The 21,572-nt window shown below is 38.9% G+C and overlaps 1 protein-coding gene across 12 annotated transcripts in view; it reads left to right on the forward strand.

Moving 5' to 3' along the window:
- Window positions 1-21,572, forward strand: part of RALGAPA2 (Ral GTPase activating protein catalytic subunit alpha 2) — a 426,648-nt gene that overhangs the window by 278,802 nt on the left and 126,274 nt on the right. For 11 of the 12 annotated variants that reach the window (XR_013157020.1, XM_077114762.1, XM_077114723.1 and 8 more), the window contains 3 exons: window positions 4,304-4,427; window positions 5,998-6,153; window positions 10,703-10,861. Coding sequence is in view for 11 of the 12 variants with exons in the window: in XM_077114762.1 (XP_076970877.1) it covers window positions 4,304-4,427; window positions 5,998-6,153; window positions 10,703-10,861 (439 nt within the window). In the remaining variant the exon portion in view is untranslated. The remainder of the gene's footprint in view (window positions 1-4,303; window positions 4,428-5,997; window positions 6,154-10,702; window positions 10,862-21,572) is intronic. The other variant, XM_077114774.1, reaches the window with a different exon arrangement.

Raw genomic sequence — 21,572 nt, forward strand, 5'->3', positions numbered from 1 at the left:
TGTTATGGAATTTGGAGGTTTATTTTGGAGTTTTGAACAAAACTGAAGGGTGACTTACCATTAAAGTTCATTTTCAAGCAAGGTCTTGGTTCACATCATTATTATTTGCACATCAGAATTCACATTGTAATTCCTTTTTGCGGGTCTGAATTATTGAACTGAATGTAAACTCAATTATCAATAGACAAGCTCCAGTTGAAATTTTTTTTGAGATACTTGGCAGATGATTTTAAGAAGTCCTTCTGTAATGGCCCTAAGGACAGAGTAGTTAAATCACATTCAGGCTTACACATAGCTGTGTTTCTTTTCACTCCTTCAGAGGCATCTGCGGTTAAGATGGATTCATTTATATCAACCACTCTATGGGGAGCACAGAAGTATAGGTTTTCTTTTCTTTTTTTCCCTCTTTTTCACTTTTCAACCTTCTCACATGTCTTCCTATTCACCCAGGACTTCTTCTGTTTTCTTACATATATGTTCAGGAGTGAGCTACTTCATGGATAGTTTTCAGATATTAGGAGTATGCTTGTATGGCTGCTCCAAACCTGCTTCTCTTTGTAAAGAGCCTTTTCTTTAGATGGCTTTGCTGCTCTTGTGGACACTGATAAGTATTTTAGTATAAAGAAATATTCAGGATTAAAGAGCATTTGAGGTTAATACCTCGGATCCTTTTGGGAAGGGAGCCTTCCTATTGCAGAAGCCAGCAGCTCCATTGCCATTTTAAATGTCCTTAAATTTCTGTAAGATTCATCGAGTGAATCTTACAGTTAAATATGGATCTATAGATTTGTGTTTAAGGAATTTTTCTGAAACTCATTAGAGATTAAAAACCTGAAGCAATTATTCTTCACATCACCCATATGCAGTTTCCCAAATGTCATTGTGTTTCTTTTTCTCTGGAGGAACAGAGACCATGTTATCTGCTGAAATTCTTTGAGGAATTCTTTCTGAATGATTCAGGGATTCATTTCCCTCTCCCTCTTGTCTTCCAGTATTAAATAAGCAGTCACTTGGGTTCCAAATCAGCTTTTTAAACATATGCTGAATTATTCCATGCTTCTGAGTATTAAGTGAGTGCATTGGTATCTTGTAATTGTGGCCAATTTGTTGAGTGTTAATGCACTTCAGTTGCATGAGGTACAATTGAATTAGCTCCCTGGCATGCTGTGGCAGTGAAATATGGCTTTGCTGATTGGCAAATCCTCTGCCCCTTGATTAACCTTCATTTACCACTCCAACTCCTGGATGTAGCATCTACTTGACTTCTGAAAAGGTACCAACTTATTTTATGGTTAAACATGTTTTCAAGGTTTTTTTGGTGGGAAAAAAAACATAGGAAATAAGTCTGAGATCTTTCAGATATGAGAAATCTAGGCTGTTACATGTATTGATTGGTCAGATAGAAGGAAAGAACATACCTTTTCCCTCAATGTTCACATGGGATGTTTCTGTTTATTTTCTGATATTGATTTATTTTGCTGCAGTCAAATATAGTTCTTTCTTGGAAAAGTACAGACTATCTGGCAATTAAAAAAATTATGTTTACATATGTTATGTGAACTTAGTGAAAATGTAAATAATGTGATGAATATACATACAAAGTACAGTAGGCTCCTCTTTTAAATATTGATGTCTTGTCACCACAGGTAAGGTGAACACTGAAATCATGTTTTTCTTTATTTGTTTTTTTTAATGTGACAGCACAAGGGAAATGACCTATTCTGGTTCTTTCCCAAGAAGAGAAAAAATACAGAGAAAGGGAAAATTGTTGATTTTATATAGATGTGTTTCTGAATTACTGGCTCTTCTTCAAGCACTGATTGAGCAATCTATGGATGTGAAGTACTGTTGATGTTGTTAATTATCATTTCAAAAGCCCAGCTCTACCTAGGCGGGATGCCTTATCTTCATCCTAGCAGTCTGTCTGCTTGCAATGTTAGCATTTTGGAGAATGTGAACTCGGATGCACCTTTCCTCACACCTACATCTGTCAGTCATGGGGACTAAGCTCTCTTCTCCTCCTACATTGAGTTATGAGGAAAGCAAGAACCTGTGAACAGCTACAGAATAAAAAGCTTAGGCTTTAAGGAGAACAAACAAAAACATATCAGAAAAGCCTGAGATAAAGTCTATAGACTAGAGGAAAATGATGTGGATATTGGGCACTTTGCTGTTAAATCAGGGGAACATGATATACACTTTGAAGAAGGGAGCCCTGATTTTTTCCTACCATTTGTACATCTAGTATAGTCCTTGGCATATAGTAGTTGCTCAAATTGAGTAATTGTATTTGTTTCTCCTTTTGTTGGAAGTGGCAGTATTTTAGGCCATAAGTTATAATTTTTGTTATCATTTAAGCCTCCAAATTATTGCATCAATTAGAATTACTAATTGGCTGTTAGTTTTTCCTCTCTGTCACTCAGAGCAGTAAATGGTGTTGCAATTTTAGGGTTCCCTGCTGCATGAAGACAAGCTTTCTGACTGTGAGAGCATGAGGTTTCCACTAGAGCCTCGACCCCGAAGGATCCATTACTTCAAAAGTTCCCTTTCCTTGCAACATCTGTCTCCATAAACAGAGACACCCCAAATGTTGCCATGCTTTGCTAGTCAGTATGTTCAGATATTCAACCTTTTCTGGTAGCAGCAGGACAGTATGTGTCAAAAGCCTTAAAAATGGGCCAAGAAATCCTATTTCTATGAGTTTATTTTAAGGAAATAGTAAAGATAATGTGAACAACATCTTTAAAATTGGAAGCACTCCAACTGTCCATAATGAGGATTTGGTTAAATGAAAATATGGAACATCAGTATAATAGTTGTTACACAACTACTAATAATTTTGTTGTAGAAGCACATGGTATAACATGTTTGGTTGTTTTTTTTGGGGGGAGGTAGGGTTTTGAGATGCATACAGTAGCTTCTCATATTTGTGCGTAAAAGTGGATTCCAAAGTTAACAGATGTGTTCTTTGCTTATGTGTTGAAATCACAAGTGATTTTTTAAAATTCTTTTTCCTTTCTATATTTTTTCCCAAGTGTATCTATAACATGTAAATTGTTGTTGGTTCAATTAGTTCTGCTTATTTGAAAACTCATGCAGAAGGAAATTTTTGAGATTTTGATACAATCTTGAGCCCCAATTGTACCAAAAATGTTGTTAGATTACAATGTTGAGCCGTTAGACAGTTAGACAATGGAAACATTTTCATGTCATCTAAATACTTGAGGGAGAGTTATCCCTATGAGATTTTCCAGGATTTAATGTAAAAATGAGAAGAGTAGAATTGCTCTGAAAGTGAAAGTTCAAGATTTTTTTTTAAAAAAAGAGGCTCTAGAAAGCAAAACTCTTTGATGATGGGACTGTGGAATAAGTGATTCTTGGTTAATGATCTACTTGAATAAAGAATAATGTTTTCATTTCTAAACTATGACCAAATTGCTTGATATAGGTCCACTTATTTTGGAATTTTATGGTATGATTTGTAGAAATTGAACATTAATATAATCAAATATATCATCATTATCTCTGGTAAGTTCAACAGAGATTTAACTAGGTACCTAATGTATGCCAAGGTCTGTGCTAGATTTACAAATGGTTTCAAAAAAACAAAGTCATGGTTCCTTTCTTCAAAGTGCATATCATGTTACTTGATTTAGCAAAGTGCCCAATAGCCATCATGGAGGAAGTGAATGAAGGACTTGTATGGCCAAAAAATGTTTCTCTGGACATCCATCCAGTCCCCCTGCCCCTCACCCATTCACCCCCAAAATATTCTGAACTCTCCTCACAAAGGGAATACCTAACTGTGTCCTACTTAGAAGAAGTTTCTGTTTCTCATGTTGTCTTTTGTATCTTCATTTCCAACCCTGGAACTACGCAATATCTTGTCTCAAAGTGTACATAGTAATATGTGGGGATCACCTGAATCTATTCATAATGAGTATCTATTTGAAGTGCTTTCAAAGACTCTTTCCCAGGAATGGAGATAACTTGCCAAAGTGTGTGTTTGAGAGAGTGGTCTACAGAGCCAGACTGCCCTGCATCCATTCGTGGTCTCCTGCTTGCCATATGTGCTTCTATTGACTTTTCTGTGTCCTTTCAGCCACTTCTGCAAAGGAGGGGAGGGTAATTAGGACACTTGGGAAGAGTGTATGAGACCTTGTGATGGACCTCCTTGGAATAGTAGCTGAGCCTCATTGAGTGCTCAGTAGGTATAAAATCTGATGTAGGAATCCCACTGGGAGGTAAACATGTAAAAGTTTATATCTAGGAATTCTAACTCATTAAACTCAAAAATTTACAGCCGTGAGACACACAAAATTGCAGTGTTTTACATTGCTGAAGGTCAAGAAGACAAGTGTTCCATACTCTCCAATGAAAGAGGAAGCCAAGCATATGAAGAGTTCGTTGCTGGACTTGGTTGGGAGGTAATCCATTTCATTCAGTGGGTGTGAATGGACTAATACTAATTAAAAATGTACATAAACTAGACATCGATTTTATTATGAGTTTTTTAATATGTTTTTTTTACATTCATATATAGTCTGGGAAGAGATCTGGAGTGAAGAATGTATTGTTTGATATCTTCTGCTAGTTGCTTTTCAGCTCTTTCTTCATGAACTGATCTTAAAGTTATTTCATTTGCTTTTTACCAGAACTGAATAATCAGGTGGGCTCACCCAACCATAGAGTTTGTAGAAAGAGGAGACAAGATGTGGGCAGAGAAGCAATGGCTTTGGCCACAGTGAGGAGATTGGAGAATAAATCCAGAAAGAGCTGGATGAATTCCAAAGTTAGAGTGACCTAGAATGTAGTAGCCGTGATGGCTTAAATATCAACCTGTCTAACCTAAGGTGGATCCCGGGATAATTTTGATCTGGAAAAAGTTTGTTTTTTTCTTTATTAAATGATACTCTGATTATACATTTACACACACATCTCCAGGAACATAAATCTAAAGGAAAATACATCCCCAGAATCTAAAAGAATTGAGAGTAAGTGATTAAAATGGAAATCATTGTATCTGAAATGATTTTCTTATTTTTGTTTTTTGTTTCTCGGTTATCTGTGTTGTAGAAAACTCTCTAGGTTCATTAATAGCAAGTACAACTTGCCTCTGAAAGTTCAATGTTAACAAAGGGAAAGATGTAGAGATATGTGATGGAGTGCATCAAGGTCAACACTATAAACTTTTTAAGAAGTCATGTAGATTTTAGTCTAAAAGAGTCATTACACTTCCAATGAATTGTTGTTCTTACTGAGTTACTCTTCTTTGTTATACAATGTATTTATTTTTTAACTAATATATTTTTTAAACCATACATTCGTCACAAAAGACTCAATGAAAGACTAGAACATAAATGTGATATATATGTTGATTGTATTTGACATGGAAGAAATTCTTTCTTTCAAGTGTTACTTGAAATACTGTTTATGAAATGTAAAGCATTTGCATCTAGATACTGATTAAACAGTGAACATTCACTCCATAGCCTTAAAATGAATTACAACTCGTAAACTTTAGGCAAAGGTGCAAATTGCAACAACTTTTTTGAAAGGCAGTTTAGCAATAGCTATTAAATTGTAAGATGTCTGTACCACTTGACCCAAAATCTTAGCACACACCTTTGGGCATTCCTGCAGGTGTGAGGAAGGGCCACATCAGCTCTGTTAGAGAATGTGGAAAACCCCAGGATCTACCCAGAGGGAAACAGTGCATATGTGTGTGTGTGTAGTGTTGAAGTAGAGGAGAGATGTTAGAGAATGACACACCAGACTTGTCATAGTGCTTTTCTTCAGTTGGTAGAACCATATAGCACTTTCATTTGTATTGCTCTTTATTTCTTTAATATCTTAATGTTGCTAAGTTTGTTTCTAATTAGAAAGAAATGTATAAAATAAAAACAGTGAAATTTGGTTTTAGTCAGCATTCCTGTTAGAGATAAGCACACTTCATTTTTGACCCTCCTTCTTTCCCCCTTTTGTGGCCTGTTTTAGGTGGACCTCTCATCCCACTGTGGGTTCATGGGTGGCCTCCAGCGCAACGGCAGCACAGGGCAGACTGCCCCCTACTACGCTACCTCGACTGTGGAAGTCATTTTCCATGTCTCCACTCGAATGCCATCAGATTCTGATGATTCACTCACCAAAAAGGTAAGGGGCCTCCTTGGGGACCTGTGCTGCTGATTTGGAGGAGTGACTCTCCTGGTACTGGCAATGAACAGGGCATCACTGGAACTAAGACTGGTCTTCTCTGACTCAGAACCAAGCGTGTTCATCCCCAGTCTGCAGTGGGGCTGATCTGAAATCTCCAGATTGGCACAAACCAGCTTGAGTCTTGAATTATGAGATCAAAGTTTGAGAAAAGGATGGGTCTTCATGTTGTATGTTGGTATCTTCCCTCGCATAAACATTACCTGACAGAAAATAGCACCACAGCCCAGGCGTCCTAGCCATGTGCTGATTCTGACTATCAGTGGAGCTGGCTCTGGGTCCTAGGATGCAATGGCTGCCTCTGTCTGCGATACCTTTAGTGAAGGAGACTCTGGCCTTCCACGAGTTCACTGTATCCCAGAGACTCTACTTCAGATTACCACAATCCTAGGGCGACTAACATTTCCCTTTTATGTGTAGGTCCTTGTCAACTGCTGCTTCTCAACAAATGTATCATCATCATATTCTGTGGTGTTCTTATGATTGAGAACTACTTGGTTGAAAGGTAGATGTGTATATAAAATATTGTTTAAGATTATTTCTTAAGGAAAGTAGGATTGTCTGTTTTTTTGAGGAAAGACATGCAAGTTTCATTATAAAATGCCATGCTACAAATAATGTTCCAAGCTTGGCCTAGTTAAAAGATTTCCTACTGTAATAATAAAAATTCAGCGGCTACCTTTTGCAGCTCCAAGATTTAGCATCATTGGTGATAAACTCGCTTTATTGGGATATCTCACAGCTAGACTAAAAATCAGTCACAGTAATAGCAGCCTACAGTTCCTTGTCTTATTCTAACTAAATTGTTCCTAACAGTTTAAAAATGAGCCGCAAAATTTTAAAGTGATTTATGCTCTTGCCTGCCCCTATCATGGGGGGGATTTTTTTCTATTCTGCAAGCTGGTTGCAACCCCATACTGAACTCTTGATCCTTCACTGCAGAAATTTGTTAGCTCTAGCTAGATTAGATTTTTCACAGCTAATCTAACTGCTGTAGGGGGTTGCAGAGTGGGGACAGAGCTGTGCTATTGGATTTGTCCAATTCATTTGACTCCAGGACTATAATTGCACTTATGTCTTACAAGGCTTTTATAGCCTCAGGCTGGCCAGCAGCATAAAAAACAAATTGGCAGTGATACAGTATGAGTGAAAAGGGATGAAAGCCCACATTATCAGTCTCCAGGCAGCGCTGTTCTGGCAGGAAGTTTCTTGGTTAATTTACAAATAAAACTTAGATTTTAGGATGGGCCCACTGTCAGCTGAACAATGGGGATGTCAGGCCTGACAGTTACTTAGTAAAAGCAGCAGCCGGGCCCACTGAGGAGCAGGGATACTTCAGTCAAACAGACGACTCCTTCTGGAGCCAGCTGGCAATGTAATGCAATTAGTTGGGAGAGGAGGTCAGCCGTGAGGTGTGTGCCATGACCAGTGTCATCAGTGGCGAGCTGCCTGGCGGCAGCAGGCACCCCAACTCAGGCACAGGAGCCTAAAACTCTGTCCTGAGGAGAAGTAGCAGGATGATTTCTAGGGGTTGATTTTTTAAGACCTAAGAACCAAACATTTGTTCTGAGCCAGATAGCATAGGGCTTTCTGAAGCCGGCTGTGCAGTTGAAGTTGTCACTGGCATAAAGTACAGTTCTGTTCAAGTTTGGAGCCATCAATCTCCTCCCAGATTACACATGAATCAGATGAACTTCACTTTGGTATACTGGGCAGGCATACTTGCCAGTGGATGCCTAATTTGAGGATCTCTAATTAAAACTCGCCAAAACTCCCAGAATGACATCTCTGTTTTGAAATCCCCTTTAAACTGAGCAACCCCCTTGAGGTTTGCAGAATATTGTTGTGTTCTAACATGATTGACAGTTGGCCAGGTTAATTTTATTTGTTTTACCTACTTACGTTCTTGTAAAGAAAAGCACTTTTGTTCTTTTTTCCAGATTTATCAGCCAGTGGGTCCAGTGGCCTTCCTTAGCTGTTAATTTTGTGATTTGGCTAATTAAACTGCAATGTACCCGAGATCTGAGGCACATGGTATTGAAAACAACTATGAGATGATGAATGTTATATTATTAATACACAAAAGTGACTCTTCCTTCATTTCAAAATTGTCACGGTGTTAGAATGAGTCTATTTAGTGTGCTGTAATTCTCCCTTGTTGTAGTTCTAAGAATACAATTGCAAACAAAATTAGAAGAGCCTTATCTGGGTTATATAATTGAGTAATACAATTCCAAAACCGGAGAATAAGTGCAGAATTTCAGTAATCACTGTATTACCTCAGAGCTAATATTTTGCACCTCATACTTATAGAACAAAAGGAGCTAGCCCATGTTGTAGGGTGCTGGCATTGTTGGTAGCATATTGGGGGAGTAGGTAGTAGGTGGATTGTCCGTTTGTGCAAGAACCATCCCAAGGATAAAGAACCACCTGGAATGTTGGCTCTCTCCGCAGGATGAGGCAGCCCCAGCTCTCACAATTACTTTCTGCTGGTCTGAATGCTCCCTGAAGTTTCAGTTAGATATATTTGTATCTCCCTTAAAAACATGACTTTATTATGTTGTAGGCAATGCTAGTTACCGTGTCACTCCAAAAGCAATTTCAGGATTGTGTTGTAATGTTTCTGCATGTTTTATTTAAAAAGAAAAAACAAAGTATCTTAAGATGGAAATAAAGAGAGATGTTCAATATTATTATGAACACCCAATTGTCTTTTAAAAATGTGCTTATATAATGATTTGGCTGTAACTTTTGCCCAGGGTGGGTCAGGGTGAGGGAAGGATGCACTGGGTAATTTCGTATTTAGTAAGTCGTAGATCATTAAATTGTTCTGGATCCTTATGATGTGTGCTCAACACCCACAGTTACTTTTGTCCCAGAACCCATATCCAGACACAATTGAATCACACACCCCTCACTATAGGTATAGGCTTCTTTGTGAGTAACTGACGTGGACAGTCGTTGTCAGAAGTATGAGCAAGTAGAGAATAAAAATCATTGCAGCAAACCAGCTTCCTTTGTAACTTTCTAAATGGAAAGGAGGCCCTGTTGGGATCACCTCTGATTTTCCTTTTGTGGCCTAATAGTCTATGAAGAAAACCGCATTTATGCTGACATGTTTTAAATACATAGTATTCTAGAACATCCTCTTTTTAATCTCTTAAGGAAAAAAACCTAAAACATTAGTGTTGGCAGAACATCTCTCTTTTATTAAAATACCTCTGAATTTAGTCATTTTAGTGTTCATCTGTTAAAATAATCTAATGGGAGTAGAAAGCATCCTTCTGCAGCAACATGTGAGAGGTTAAAACCTCAAATTCTCAATAGGTGTCAAAGGGCCTTCACCCCATCAGCCTTCATGGTTATAAGACTTCAATTTTGGCCAACATTTTTTATCTTTATAAGCTAGTTTATGTTAGTTACACTTTCAGGCTTACTAAAATGATTTCATATGCAGCTTTCTCCAGCTGGGACTATGTCATCATTACATGGGAGATTTTTCAGGGCCACTCTTGCATCTGACAGAGCTGAGTTCTGAAGAACACTCATTGGGCCCTTTCCTTTCAAAGTCCTCTTCAATGAGGCCAAGAGTCTATGTTTGTTTTTTTTTGAGTTTACAGCATCTTTGGATATAAAATGATAAAATAAGTGGTCTAAATTATTTGAGCTATGACAATACACACAGCTTTTGGTATAGGTTTAGATATTTTTAGAATACTAGAAATAGCACCAATTTGAAAACTCCAGCTCAGGTTCCTAGGCCCACACTATCAAATGCGAGGCATGTATATCTGGGGAGGTGGTGCCTTCCTGACCTCTATTTCTAATTTGTAAGGTAAATGATGTGGTCTACCTCTGAGAGTTATTTGAAAGAGTAAACAAGATAGTTTATGTGAATATACTTTCTCTACTGTTAGTGACTTTTTAAATGCTAAGTACTATTTTTCTTATCAAATTAAAGTAGTATTTATTAGTTTCCTAAATAAAGGTAATTTCATACGTGGTTTTCCTTATGTGTTTGGAAATGATAAAGGCTTCTGTTCTCTTACATTCGTATCTTTGTGTACTTAATGACTATTTGATTAAGAGTCTTATGAAGCTCTACAGTTATGTGGGATAAAAGACCCGTGTCATTAACTGTTAAGAAATATGCCCAATAATACGAAGCCTAAGACTTTGATACAGGAGTAAAATTCAATTTAAAAAGAAATCCTTGAAAAGGTCTTGTTCACATCCAGCCATAATGTTATGGTTGATGCTTTTATGAAATTATCATTAGTACCAATATGTTTCAGAGAAGATGAGCTGTATGATTTTTTATACACTTATGCCTTTTTAAAATCCTCATAGAAGAAGGCATTAGTGTTGTAACCTTTTTTCATAGTGATATAGTTTTTCAGCTGAGTTTTATAATTCAATTTGTAAGCCACAACCCCTCATAAACTGCTGTTATCAGTCTTATTAATAAAGAGTCAATTTGCTGTTGCAGCTCCGTCACTTGGGGAATGACGAGGTCCACATCGTCTGGTCTGAGCACTCCAGGGACTACCGCAGGGGTATTATCCCAACCGCCTTCGGAGACGTTTCAATCATCATTTACCCAATGAAGAACCACATGTTCTTTATCGCGATAACAAAGAAGCCCGAGGTATGTTTTCACCACATTATTGCTCTGAGTTGTACAGCAATTGCCATGCAATTCACTGATTTTGAAAAACGGTGATATAGATATTAAAGGAGTTCTTTTTTCAACTGGTGAATCCCTCACATTTATCTGAGAACTAAATATGAATTTGGATTTTTAAAGAATCTTTCATAAGCATGAAATTCCCTATTTTATTACCTGCCATCTTTGAAAATTATAATTACAAAGAAATGTATTCTTCTTAAAATATTTTAAGTTTTTAAAATTTTGTAATTTAAAAAAATCATAATTTAACATTTTGGACATGTCTATTAATAATGAGTAGATAAGCCACTTATCACCTCTAGCATTTCATGGTAACTGTGGGTGGAGAATTTGGCCTTGCCTGGCTGCATTGCTTGCTAAGCCTCTCACTAAGGGTATTGAGAATCAGTCCTGCAGGCTTGCAGGGTCTGTTCAGGAAAGGGCTGACCACAAGGGGTGCAGCCCATGTGATGACTTTTAACAATTGAGGCACCTTGCCACAATCAGTCTAGCCATGTCATTGGTATTGATCATGGAAAGGGCTGGAACATGCCAATGGTCTTTGTGCAGTCTACTCAATTGGCTGCTGTTCAATCCTAGTCATGCCTTTAGTGGTCATTTTAGAAGTGCTTTACTGTCTTGTTTTTGTTTTGGAATTACAGATAGAAATTGGTGTTTTTTTTTAAGTTTTTAAAATTAAACATTTAGCACATTAAGCCATTCCTCCTCAGGAAGAATGACTTTGTCTTCTTCAACTTGATATTAAATGTAACTCCTCATTTTCATTCCGAATTGCCCTGAAGGAACTAAAAGTTGCCCTTCTAAAAATTCTCTATTTGTAAGCTTTAAAAAATAATAAATAACTGAGATATACTGATCAAATTGGGATTTATAACCTCATCTAAAGTATTAAGGTTGTGAGGATTCAATGAGCTAATAAATGAAAACAGCTTCAAATAGTGCTTGGCCCAAAGTAAAAGGTATTTGTTATTATTGTGATTGCTACTATTATATTTTATTACATTTTAATGATGGAAATGAAACAAATAATGAAACTCAGTTTAACATGGCTTTTGTTACTCAGACTAGATGCAGTGGGGTCAGTGCCTGAATCCAAAGACGTCCCTTTCTGGCTGGTGAAGGGCCTGACAGAGCTGGTGGATTATAAGATTGATGATGATTGTTTTTGCTCAAATCACTGATCTAAAGGGAACCATCTTGTTAATCAGGGAGTGAAGATACCCAAAGTAACTGTAGTTCATGTTAAATTTTGTATTATCTTTGATTCAGTTCTCTATGGACGTAAAGTTGTTGCTTTTGTGTAAGAAAATGGGTTATTGCTAACATTTGTGTTAATCAATGAAAAGACCACTACTTTAATTTTAACAATTAAATGGAAAATTTCAGTATTAGTGAACCAATAAAATTGGTATCATATGCCTTTCAAAACTAGAAAATGTGTTTCTTTGATATCTACCATGGATTAACTGGCTTTATTAGTTCATTTTCAGCATGACCCTCTAAAATGTCATTTAGTGTCCTCAAAATATCTTCTTTATTTTAAAAGTAAATAAAGAACATCAAAGGTATTTTGATTCAATTAATAGTGTAGAGGATGATTTTTTTAAAAAGGTAATATACTTATAGTGCATGAAAATAAGCATTAATATGCCTTTTAAAATTTCCTCCCAAAAATGTGTACTTGTTTTGTAATTTGGTTGTAAATTCTAAGAAGATGAATTGAGCAAATCACATTCTTAATATTTTAATTGAAAAAGCCCTAAGGGAAGAAGAGAATAATAGCCAACTGGAAATTTAGTGTTATCCCTACATTTAAAGCACAAACCATTACAATGTAATAAAATTAATCCAGACATTTCCAGGGCAAGTGTGGCTGACCTTTTGTTCACCAACCACTGACCCCTGGGTGAATACAAGAGGCTTGCAGAGGGAAAGTCTGTTTGTTTGGCTTCAGTCCCTGGTATTTAAATTGCATTCCCTAATCAAATGAAAAGGCTGTCCTCTCTATCAGGTTACAGAATCCATGGCAACATTTGGCCTTTTATATCCATAATGTTAGCCTTTTTGTTTGCATCTAAGTAGAGACACCTGGACCAATGTTAACATTAACCGATTTAGCATTAATAGCTTCATTATATAAGAATTTCTGATCAGATAGCTGTTACTTTTGTTATATTGCTTCAGCTCGTATTGTTGTCATTTTTTATCTCCCTGCTTGGCAACCAGGCAATGATTTGCAAATTTTTTTTGTCTTGATTAATTAAGCAATATAATTATCAGTAACCGTGATGCAGTCTCTGCTCAACAAAGCTTCTGAGCGAAAACAATGGTAAGTCTGTTAGTGTGAATGCATTCCACGCATCCCAGATGCATGAGGGTATTATGGACAATGAGAGGAAAGGCCGCCTGCGAGCAAGGACAAAGGGTGCCACGCAGACTCGACACACTGCACATACCGCCAGGGACATACTGCGAGTTCCCTGGGACCCAGACGCCTCGTTAGATTCCAGCTAGTCTGCAGAGATTAATTCTCAGCCATTTGGTGCAATAATTTACCCATTCCCCAGCCTTTTAACTAGTGCTCCTTACTATAGAAGTGAAGGCTTTGTACTCAAAAGGTTTATTTAACCTTGCCTACTTTTAGGAATCACCACCAAAATCATTATTTTTGCTTAGAAATTGTAATGAAGCAGCTGCTTGAAGTTGAGGAATATTCATTTTGGGGGGGTGGGACAGGCCCAAGTTTCGGAAATTGTAGGTAGAGTCAAAGGCATTCTTTCAGCACCTGTATGTTACATCTGAATGTTCTATGACACTGTGGTCTAAGTACATTTATTTTACTGGTCTCTGAGAAGCCATACTTCTCAAAGAATAATTTTAATCCCTTTTTCGGAGGGGAAAAAAACCCCAGCCCATCAGTGCACAAAAGTCCTGCTCATTGGATGGAGTCATGCATATTCAAATTGCACTTTCATTCACTCAGCCTCATTAATAGCGTATGTAATAATGTCGGGCTATTTGTAATACAAGCTCACAGGCAGCGTGGCTTCCAAGTCCTTTGAAATTTAACATATTTCGCTTTTTCATTCCGTACCCTCCCTTAAATATACAAATTATGTGCCTGGCAGAACCCGCCTCCTCCTAATAATACACAGCATTTGCAAAATGGTATGTTTAAGGAGGTGGGTGTGCTCATGCGGGGTGCCCTCGTGTCTGAGATGCCTGCTCACTACTTGAGCTTTTTAATTGAACTTTTTTTGATTAAACTAAAAAAAAAAATCAGTGTACTTAGCAATATCATTTCATTGTGTAATTATGTGCCAAATTCATCTCTATAAATATTGATACAATAGTTGTTTGGCTGTGGAGGAGAAATTATTTCTTGTCAGACTTACAGTTTTTTCCTTCTCTTACTCCCATGTCAGTGGCCAGGGAAGCCTTGCATAGAAAAGAATATGGAAGCAATATAAAGAGTTTGTTAAAATGCCCACTTTGTTCTTCAGAAAAGTGATTCCTAATGCCTAAAGAGAGGGTCCATGTCTACTTTCTTTCAGTCACTGAAAGTTAATAAGGTTGCTTTTATAAACTTGTGGAGGCAAGTTTTAACATCTGGGGTATGTTTGTTTCCAGGCGCAATAGAGACTGAATGCTTAGCCATCTCCCCAGAGAGAATATGTTCTGAAATAGCCTCAACCCAGAGGGGTTCCCAGGCAAGAGGAAGCTTAAGTAATAAAGGCCGTCCTCAGCACCTCAGCCAGTGTCGGTGTTACAAATGAAAACGTGAAAGTTCTCCAAACTGTACTCACTCACCTTCACGCATTTAGGCATGGTTGAAAAAATGGATGATGATTCAGCAATTTCTAAGAAGTAGAGGAAGCTAACAGCAACAGGAGAAGAGACCACAAAGTTCCAATTCCAGTGCTTCCCCTAGGGGCTGGGTGTCTGGGCAGGTCTCTCGATTTCTTTGGACTTTCACTTCCTTGTCTGCAAAATTTAGATTGGGAACAAGACCCCGCTACAGTTCTTTCAGAGCCAGGGTTCCTAGTGGCACTTGAAGAAGATCTTTGGATCTCCCTTGTCTCTAGATGCCCACATCCACTTCCCTTCGGGTACAGTGGAGGTGGTTCCTGGTTCTCTGCATTCTCTGCAGCCGTTGTGAGCAGGTGTGCCCCCTTTGGGAAGACTTCTAGCCCAGGACTTTCACCTGGAGTGGGCTTCTGGAAGGTTACCTGTGCACCAAAAGTCACACAGGTGTTTACCCACTGAAGCCCAGAGTAGCCCATGTTGGCATCTATGAGGGACAGGAAATCTTTCAAGCGACTGCTATGGACTCATTTTATAGGGAGTTTGTTTGACTTTGCAACACAGTTACGTAAATTTGTTTCTTTTTATAGCAAACATTCAATTTTCTTAAATATTTATCCCAACCCAACCCAATAATCTTTTTGAGATTTGTCATACACTTTAAAATACTCTAGGCAATCCTCAGGGAAAAACAAATCGTTAACTTTTTTTTGGCCTGGACACGCTCTGGGAATTGAACCCAGGTCTCTGGCATGGCAGGCGAGAATTCTGCCACTGAACCACTGTTGTAGCCCCAAATGGTTAACTTTTGAATATACAAAAGAATAATTTATTTAGAAAAGAAAACTGAAAATACTAAACAATTAGAATTTACTGATATGTTATTAAATGGATGATTGCAGTATGTTCTGGTTTCCTAAATTTTTTTTAAGTAAAGGAATGACTTGAGAACTGTGAAAAGGCAGCTGTCATTTGCAGATGTTTTATTAAAATCAAATTTCTCCTCTAATTCATTGCTATTTCTAATGAGAGAAATCCCCTGGGTACAAGGGATTTATATTATTTCTTTTGTCCACTTCTTGAAAGACTATCTGAGTTACTCACAAACAGTAGCCAAAAAATACTACAGACTATTTATTTATAAGATAAGTTCAATGCAGATGGAAAAAATCTATAGCCTAATTATTATTAATCAACTCACAGCTTCTGGTTTCTTTCTCCTAATGATTTGACTTTTGAGAATTCCCTCTCAATTGATCTTTCTCAAAAGTTGACATTGTTATTCCGTTTTTGATTTGTTCTTTGGCACATATATCTTCCTAACATTCACTGCATCCTCCCGCCTGTGGCCAGCTGGGGCTGGCCTGTTCAAATGCACATCAGATGGCCAGTGGGAAGCCCGGCTTGGGTCAGAGAGCTGGGAGGTTCTCATTCTGCCTCAGGCGAGGTCTGCAGGAAGGCCCTTTTGGCTCAAGAGACCATGCCAAGAAGACAGAGGTTCATTCTCCACCAAGACACAGGTGTGCTGCTTATGTCACGCCTGCAGCCACATGTGCATTTAGCCATCTGGGCTGGAAGAACACAGAACTCTGTGCTGGGGAACGAGGTCTTAAAGGTGTATTTTCTGGGCTATATTCAAAATTCATCAGTTTGTAGTTTGGGGTTTTTTATTGTTTTGTTTTCTTAGGAAATACCTTTTTACCATAGTCCCACCTCCTTGACTACTGGACTACTGTGTAAATCATAGAGGAATAGCTTTTTTTAAGGATTATATTTTTAATTGAAATTTTTAAGTGTAATATTTCTAAAGATAAAAGAAAAAAGGGGTTTCTTTCTTACTTCATTTACTCACTCATTCATTTTATTGTCATTGTTACCTGAACCAGGTAATCCTGAAAGATTTAGAAACTATGGGCAGTTACTTGATTTTCTTCTTTGGAATTAAGAGGCCCATTTTTTTTTCCTCCCGAGTACTACCACTAGGAGGGAAAATTTGTTATTAGTGATCACTGGTAAAATAATCCCATCCTTCTTTGATCCTCAGTTGTGCTTCCTTGGTTCTGACTGTTCTGTTCCCTCTGTGCTGTAGGTGCCGATCTCAGAATAGCTTTGCCCAATCTCTGCAGTGTTCACAGCTTTGTGTTTTGATTGTGGTACCTTTATCCAACCCACCAAACCAAAGAAGAGTTATGGCAGCAGAAGGCTGCACCAGACCCCAGGGCTGCCCCCGTTAGCCTTTTAGCCCTCCCCACAAAACAAAAGACAGAAGGCCCCAAAGGGTCTTAGTCTAGAAATGTGGAGAGGGAGGACAGATTTGGTTCATGCTCAGCTGTCAGATCCTCGGGAGCTGGAGGCCGTCAGTCTGTCTACCAGTCTGTCTACCAGTCCGTCAGCATGTCTATAGGGGCTGCTTCATGCCAGGCCAGAGGTCACTCTCCTAGAATCTAAATGTGAGAAAGAGAGGCAGCCAGTAATTAAGTAAATGAAACAGGGTGATGAGATGGGAAAGGAAGGAGATTGCCTTCATTCTGGTAGGCAGGGAAGGTTTCCTGAGGAGGATTCTGTTGAGCTAAGCCCACATGGGGAAGAAGAGCCAGTCATGCAGCAAGTAGGGATGGCCCTGTGGTAAGGAGAACAGGGGAGCAGAGGGGCAGCTGGAGGAGCTGAGGGCAGCAGGGAAGGTCAGACCAAGCGTCCTCGGGCCCCAGGAGGAATTTGGGCCTGACTCCTGCCCTTGATGAGTTTGAAAAAAAAATTAACCTCCCTACCCTCCATCTCTTTATCTATAAAATACAAATGAAAATGCTGGGCTGTTGCAACATAATTGTTGCAACACCAAGCATGGGACCTGTATCACTAGCCTTGCTGTTGGGCTTATCAACAAAAATCAAATGTTCTTGGGTCTCCTTAACCCCTTGTCCATTATTCAATTGTTATTCTATCTTAATATATAGCCTCTTAATTAATCTCAAGATGGATCAATTAATTAAATTGCATTTATTATTTTCATCTCTGGTTACTAAGAATCATCGAATCCAAGGTTATCAATGGAGAATCACTCCCAGCCTAATTAAACCATCAACCAGCTTTAAGAGACATTCCTGGAAAGGCCATACTTATTCCCTTAGGGTACTTTCTCACTGTTTTGGAAGTCTTTTCTATGTCTAAATGGTGTTTTCATATGATACTATCTAATATTCAGCTGAGTCAGTATCTCATGGAATACATTTTGGGGGGAGCTCTGCCCTGACCAGGGAAAACAAGCCACACCTCCCCCTTGAGCCCCGGCTTGACCCTACTCCTTCCAACAAGAGGCCTTCCAGAACATCTCTTAGCTAGAAAGAACTTAAAGCATTTTTTTCTTTTAATTTGTTTTTACCCTCCTAAATACATATTTTTATCTCCCTGCAAACTACTTACAGGTAGGATTGGATCTCCCACTTATTCATCTCTATATACCTGTCCCCCACAGTCCTTAACAGGGCTTTGAACAAAGTAGTCAAATACATACTTGTTATACAAATGGCATCTGAAATCTCTGTCCCTTTTGGCTCAGAAAAATTTTATAGATTCTTTAGATTTTCAAACAAATTTCTAGAGTCCTGGGAGGGGCCAAGATGGCGGCTTAGTAAGGTACGTGCGTCTTAGTTCCTCCTCCAGAGCAACTACTAGGTGAACAGAAACAGTGCAGAACAGCTCCCGGGGCCGCGGCAGGGAATGGACACACAGCGTACCCCAGTCTGGACTGGCTAGACTGACTGCGAGACTCTGCTGCGGTGAGATCCCCCAGCGGCGCGCGATTCCCCGAGCAGCGGCAGCCGGCGGCCGGAGCACCTCCCTCGCTCCTTCCTGGGCCGGCTAAGAGTTTCAGAGACGCAAGTTTCCCAAGCCGCGGCGGCCGGCGCCCCTCTTTTGCGGGAAGCTTCCTGGACCAGATACGAGTCTCGGATCAGAGGGCTACCCAAGCCGCGGTGGCTGGTGACCGGTGCCCCTCCCCCGCGGGCGGCTTCCTGGTCCAGTGGCGAATTCCCCAGGCCACGGCGACCGGCGACTGACGCCCCTCCCCCGCAGGCTGCTTCCTGGTCCGGTGGCGAATTCCCCGGGCCGCTGCGGCTGGTGACCGACACCCCTCCAGGGAGAGGAGGGAATTTCCGACAGTGGCAGGGAATGGGTCCAACCAAACACCAATAGGGGAATTAATAAAGGAGCCACAGGGTCCCCTCAAGCCGCGGCAGCTGACGCCCCCACCACGCGCGACCCCCCAGACCAACTGAGAGAATTGGATCGGAAATCCCCAGGCCGCGGAGAACAGTGACTGGGGGGATCCCTTCCAAACACGTGAGACAAACGTGTGCCACGAGCGCCACCTACTGGGAAGGATAAGAAAAACAGAACCCAGAGATTTCACAGAAAAATCTTACAACCTTCTTGGGTCCGACACCCAGGGAAATCTGACTAAATGCCCAGACGCCAGCAGAAGATAATGGTCCAGGCTCAGAAGATTGAGAATATGGCCCAGTCAAAGGAACAAACCAATAGTTCAAATGAGATACAGGAGCTGAGACAACTAATGCTGAATATATGAGCAGAAATGGAAAACCTCTTCAAAAATGAAATCGATAAATTGTGGGAGGACATGAAGAAGACATGGGCTGAAAAAAAGAAGAAATAGAAAAACTGAAAAAACAAATCACAGAACTTATGGAAGTGAAGGATAAAGTAGAAAAGATGGAAAAACAATGGATACCTACAAAGATAGATTTAAAGAGACAGAAGATAGAATTAGTGATTTGGAGGATGGAACATCTGAATTCCAAAAAGAAACAGAAACTATCGGGAATAGAATGGAAAAATTTGAACAGGGTATCAGGGAACTCAAGGACAATATGAACCGCACAAATATACATGTTGTGGGTGTCCCAGAAGGAGAAGAGAAGGGAAAAGGAGGAGAAAAACTAATGGAAGAAATTATCACTGAAAATTTCCCAACTCTTATGAAAGACCTAAAATTACAGATCCAAGAAGTGCAGCGCACCCCAAAGAGATTAGACACAAATAGGCGTTCTCCAAGACACTTACTAGTTAGAATGTCAGAGGTCAAAGAGAAAGAGAGGATATTGAAAGCAGCAAGAGAAAAACAATCCATCACATACAAGGGAAACCCAGTAAGACTATGTGTAGATTTCTCAGCAGAAACCATGGAAGCTAGAAGACAGTGGGATGATATATTTAAATTAATAAAAGAGAAAAACTGCCAACCAAGACTTCTATATCCAGTAAAATTGTCCTTTAAAAATGAGGGAGAAATTAAAACATTCTCAGACAAAAAGTCACTGAGAGAATTTGTGACCAAGAGACCAGCTCTGCAAGAAATACTAAAGGGAGCACTAGAGTCAGATACAAAAAGACAGAAGAGAGAGATATGGAGAAGAGTGTAGAAAGAAGGAAAGTCAGATATGATATATATAATACAAAAGACAAAATGGTAGAGGAAACTATTATCCAAACAGTAATAACTCTAAATGTTAATGGACTGAATTCCCCAATCAAAAGACATAGACTGGCAGAATGGATTAGAAAGCAGGACCCTTCTATATGCTGTCCACAGGAAACGCATCTTAGACCCAAAGATAAATATAGGTTGAAAGTGAGAGGTTGGGAAAAGATATTTCATGCAAATAACAACCAGAAAAGAGCAGGAGTGGCTATACTAATATCCAACAAACTAGACTTCAATTGTAAAACAGTTAAAAGAGACAAAGAAGGACACTATATACTAATAAAAGGAACAATTAAACAAGAAGACATAACAATCATAAATATTTATGCACCGAACCAGAATGCCCCAAAATACGTGAGGAATACACTGCAAACACTGAAAAGGGAAATAGACTCATATACCATAATAGTTGGAGACTTCAATTCACCACTCTCATCAATGGACAGAACATCTAGACAGAGGATCAATAAAGAAATAGAGAATCTGAATATTACTATAAATGAGCTAGACTTAACAGACATTTATAGGACATTACATCCCACAATAGCAGGATACACCTTTTTCTCAAGTGCTCATGGATTATTCTCAAGATAGACCATATGCTGGGTCACAAAGCAAGTCTTAACAAATTTAAAAAGATTGAAATCATACACAACACTTTCTCGGATCATAAAGGAATGAAGTTGGAAATCAATAATAGGCAGAGTGCCAGAAAATTCACAAATACGTGGAGGCTCAACAACACACTCTTAAACAATGAGTGGGTCAAAGAAGAAATTGCAAGAGAAATTAGCAAATGCCTCAAGGTGAATGAAAATGAAAACACAACATATCAAAACTTATGGGACGCAGCAAAGGCAGTGCTAAGAGGGAAATTTATTGCCCTAAATGCCTTTATCAGAAAAGAAGAAAAGGCAAAAATGCAGGAATTAACTGTCCACTTGGAAGAACTGGAGAAAGAACAGCAAACTAACCCCAAAGCAAGCAAAAGGAAAGAAATAACAAAGATTAGAGCAGAAATAAATGAAATTGAGAACATGAAAACAATAGAGAAAATCAATAAGACCAGAAGTTGGTTCTATGAGAAAATCAATAAGATTGATTTTGTCAACCTTAGCAAGATTGACAAAAAGAAGAAGAGAGAGGATGCAAATAAATAAGATCAGAAATGGAAGAGGAGACATAACTACTGACCTCACAGAAATGAAGGAGGTAATAACAGGATACTATGAACAACTTTACGCTAATAAATACAACAATTTAGATGAAATGGACGGGTTCCTGGAAAGACATGAACAACCAACTTTGACTCAAGAAGACATAGATGACCTCAACAAACCAATCACAAGTAAAGAAATTGAATTA

Source organism: Tamandua tetradactyla, chromosome 1 (assembly GCF_023851605.1).
Source record: "Tamandua tetradactyla isolate mTamTet1 chromosome 1, mTamTet1.pri, whole genome shotgun sequence".
Classification (NCBI taxonomy): Eukaryota; Metazoa; Chordata; class Mammalia; order Pilosa; family Myrmecophagidae; genus Tamandua; species Tamandua tetradactyla.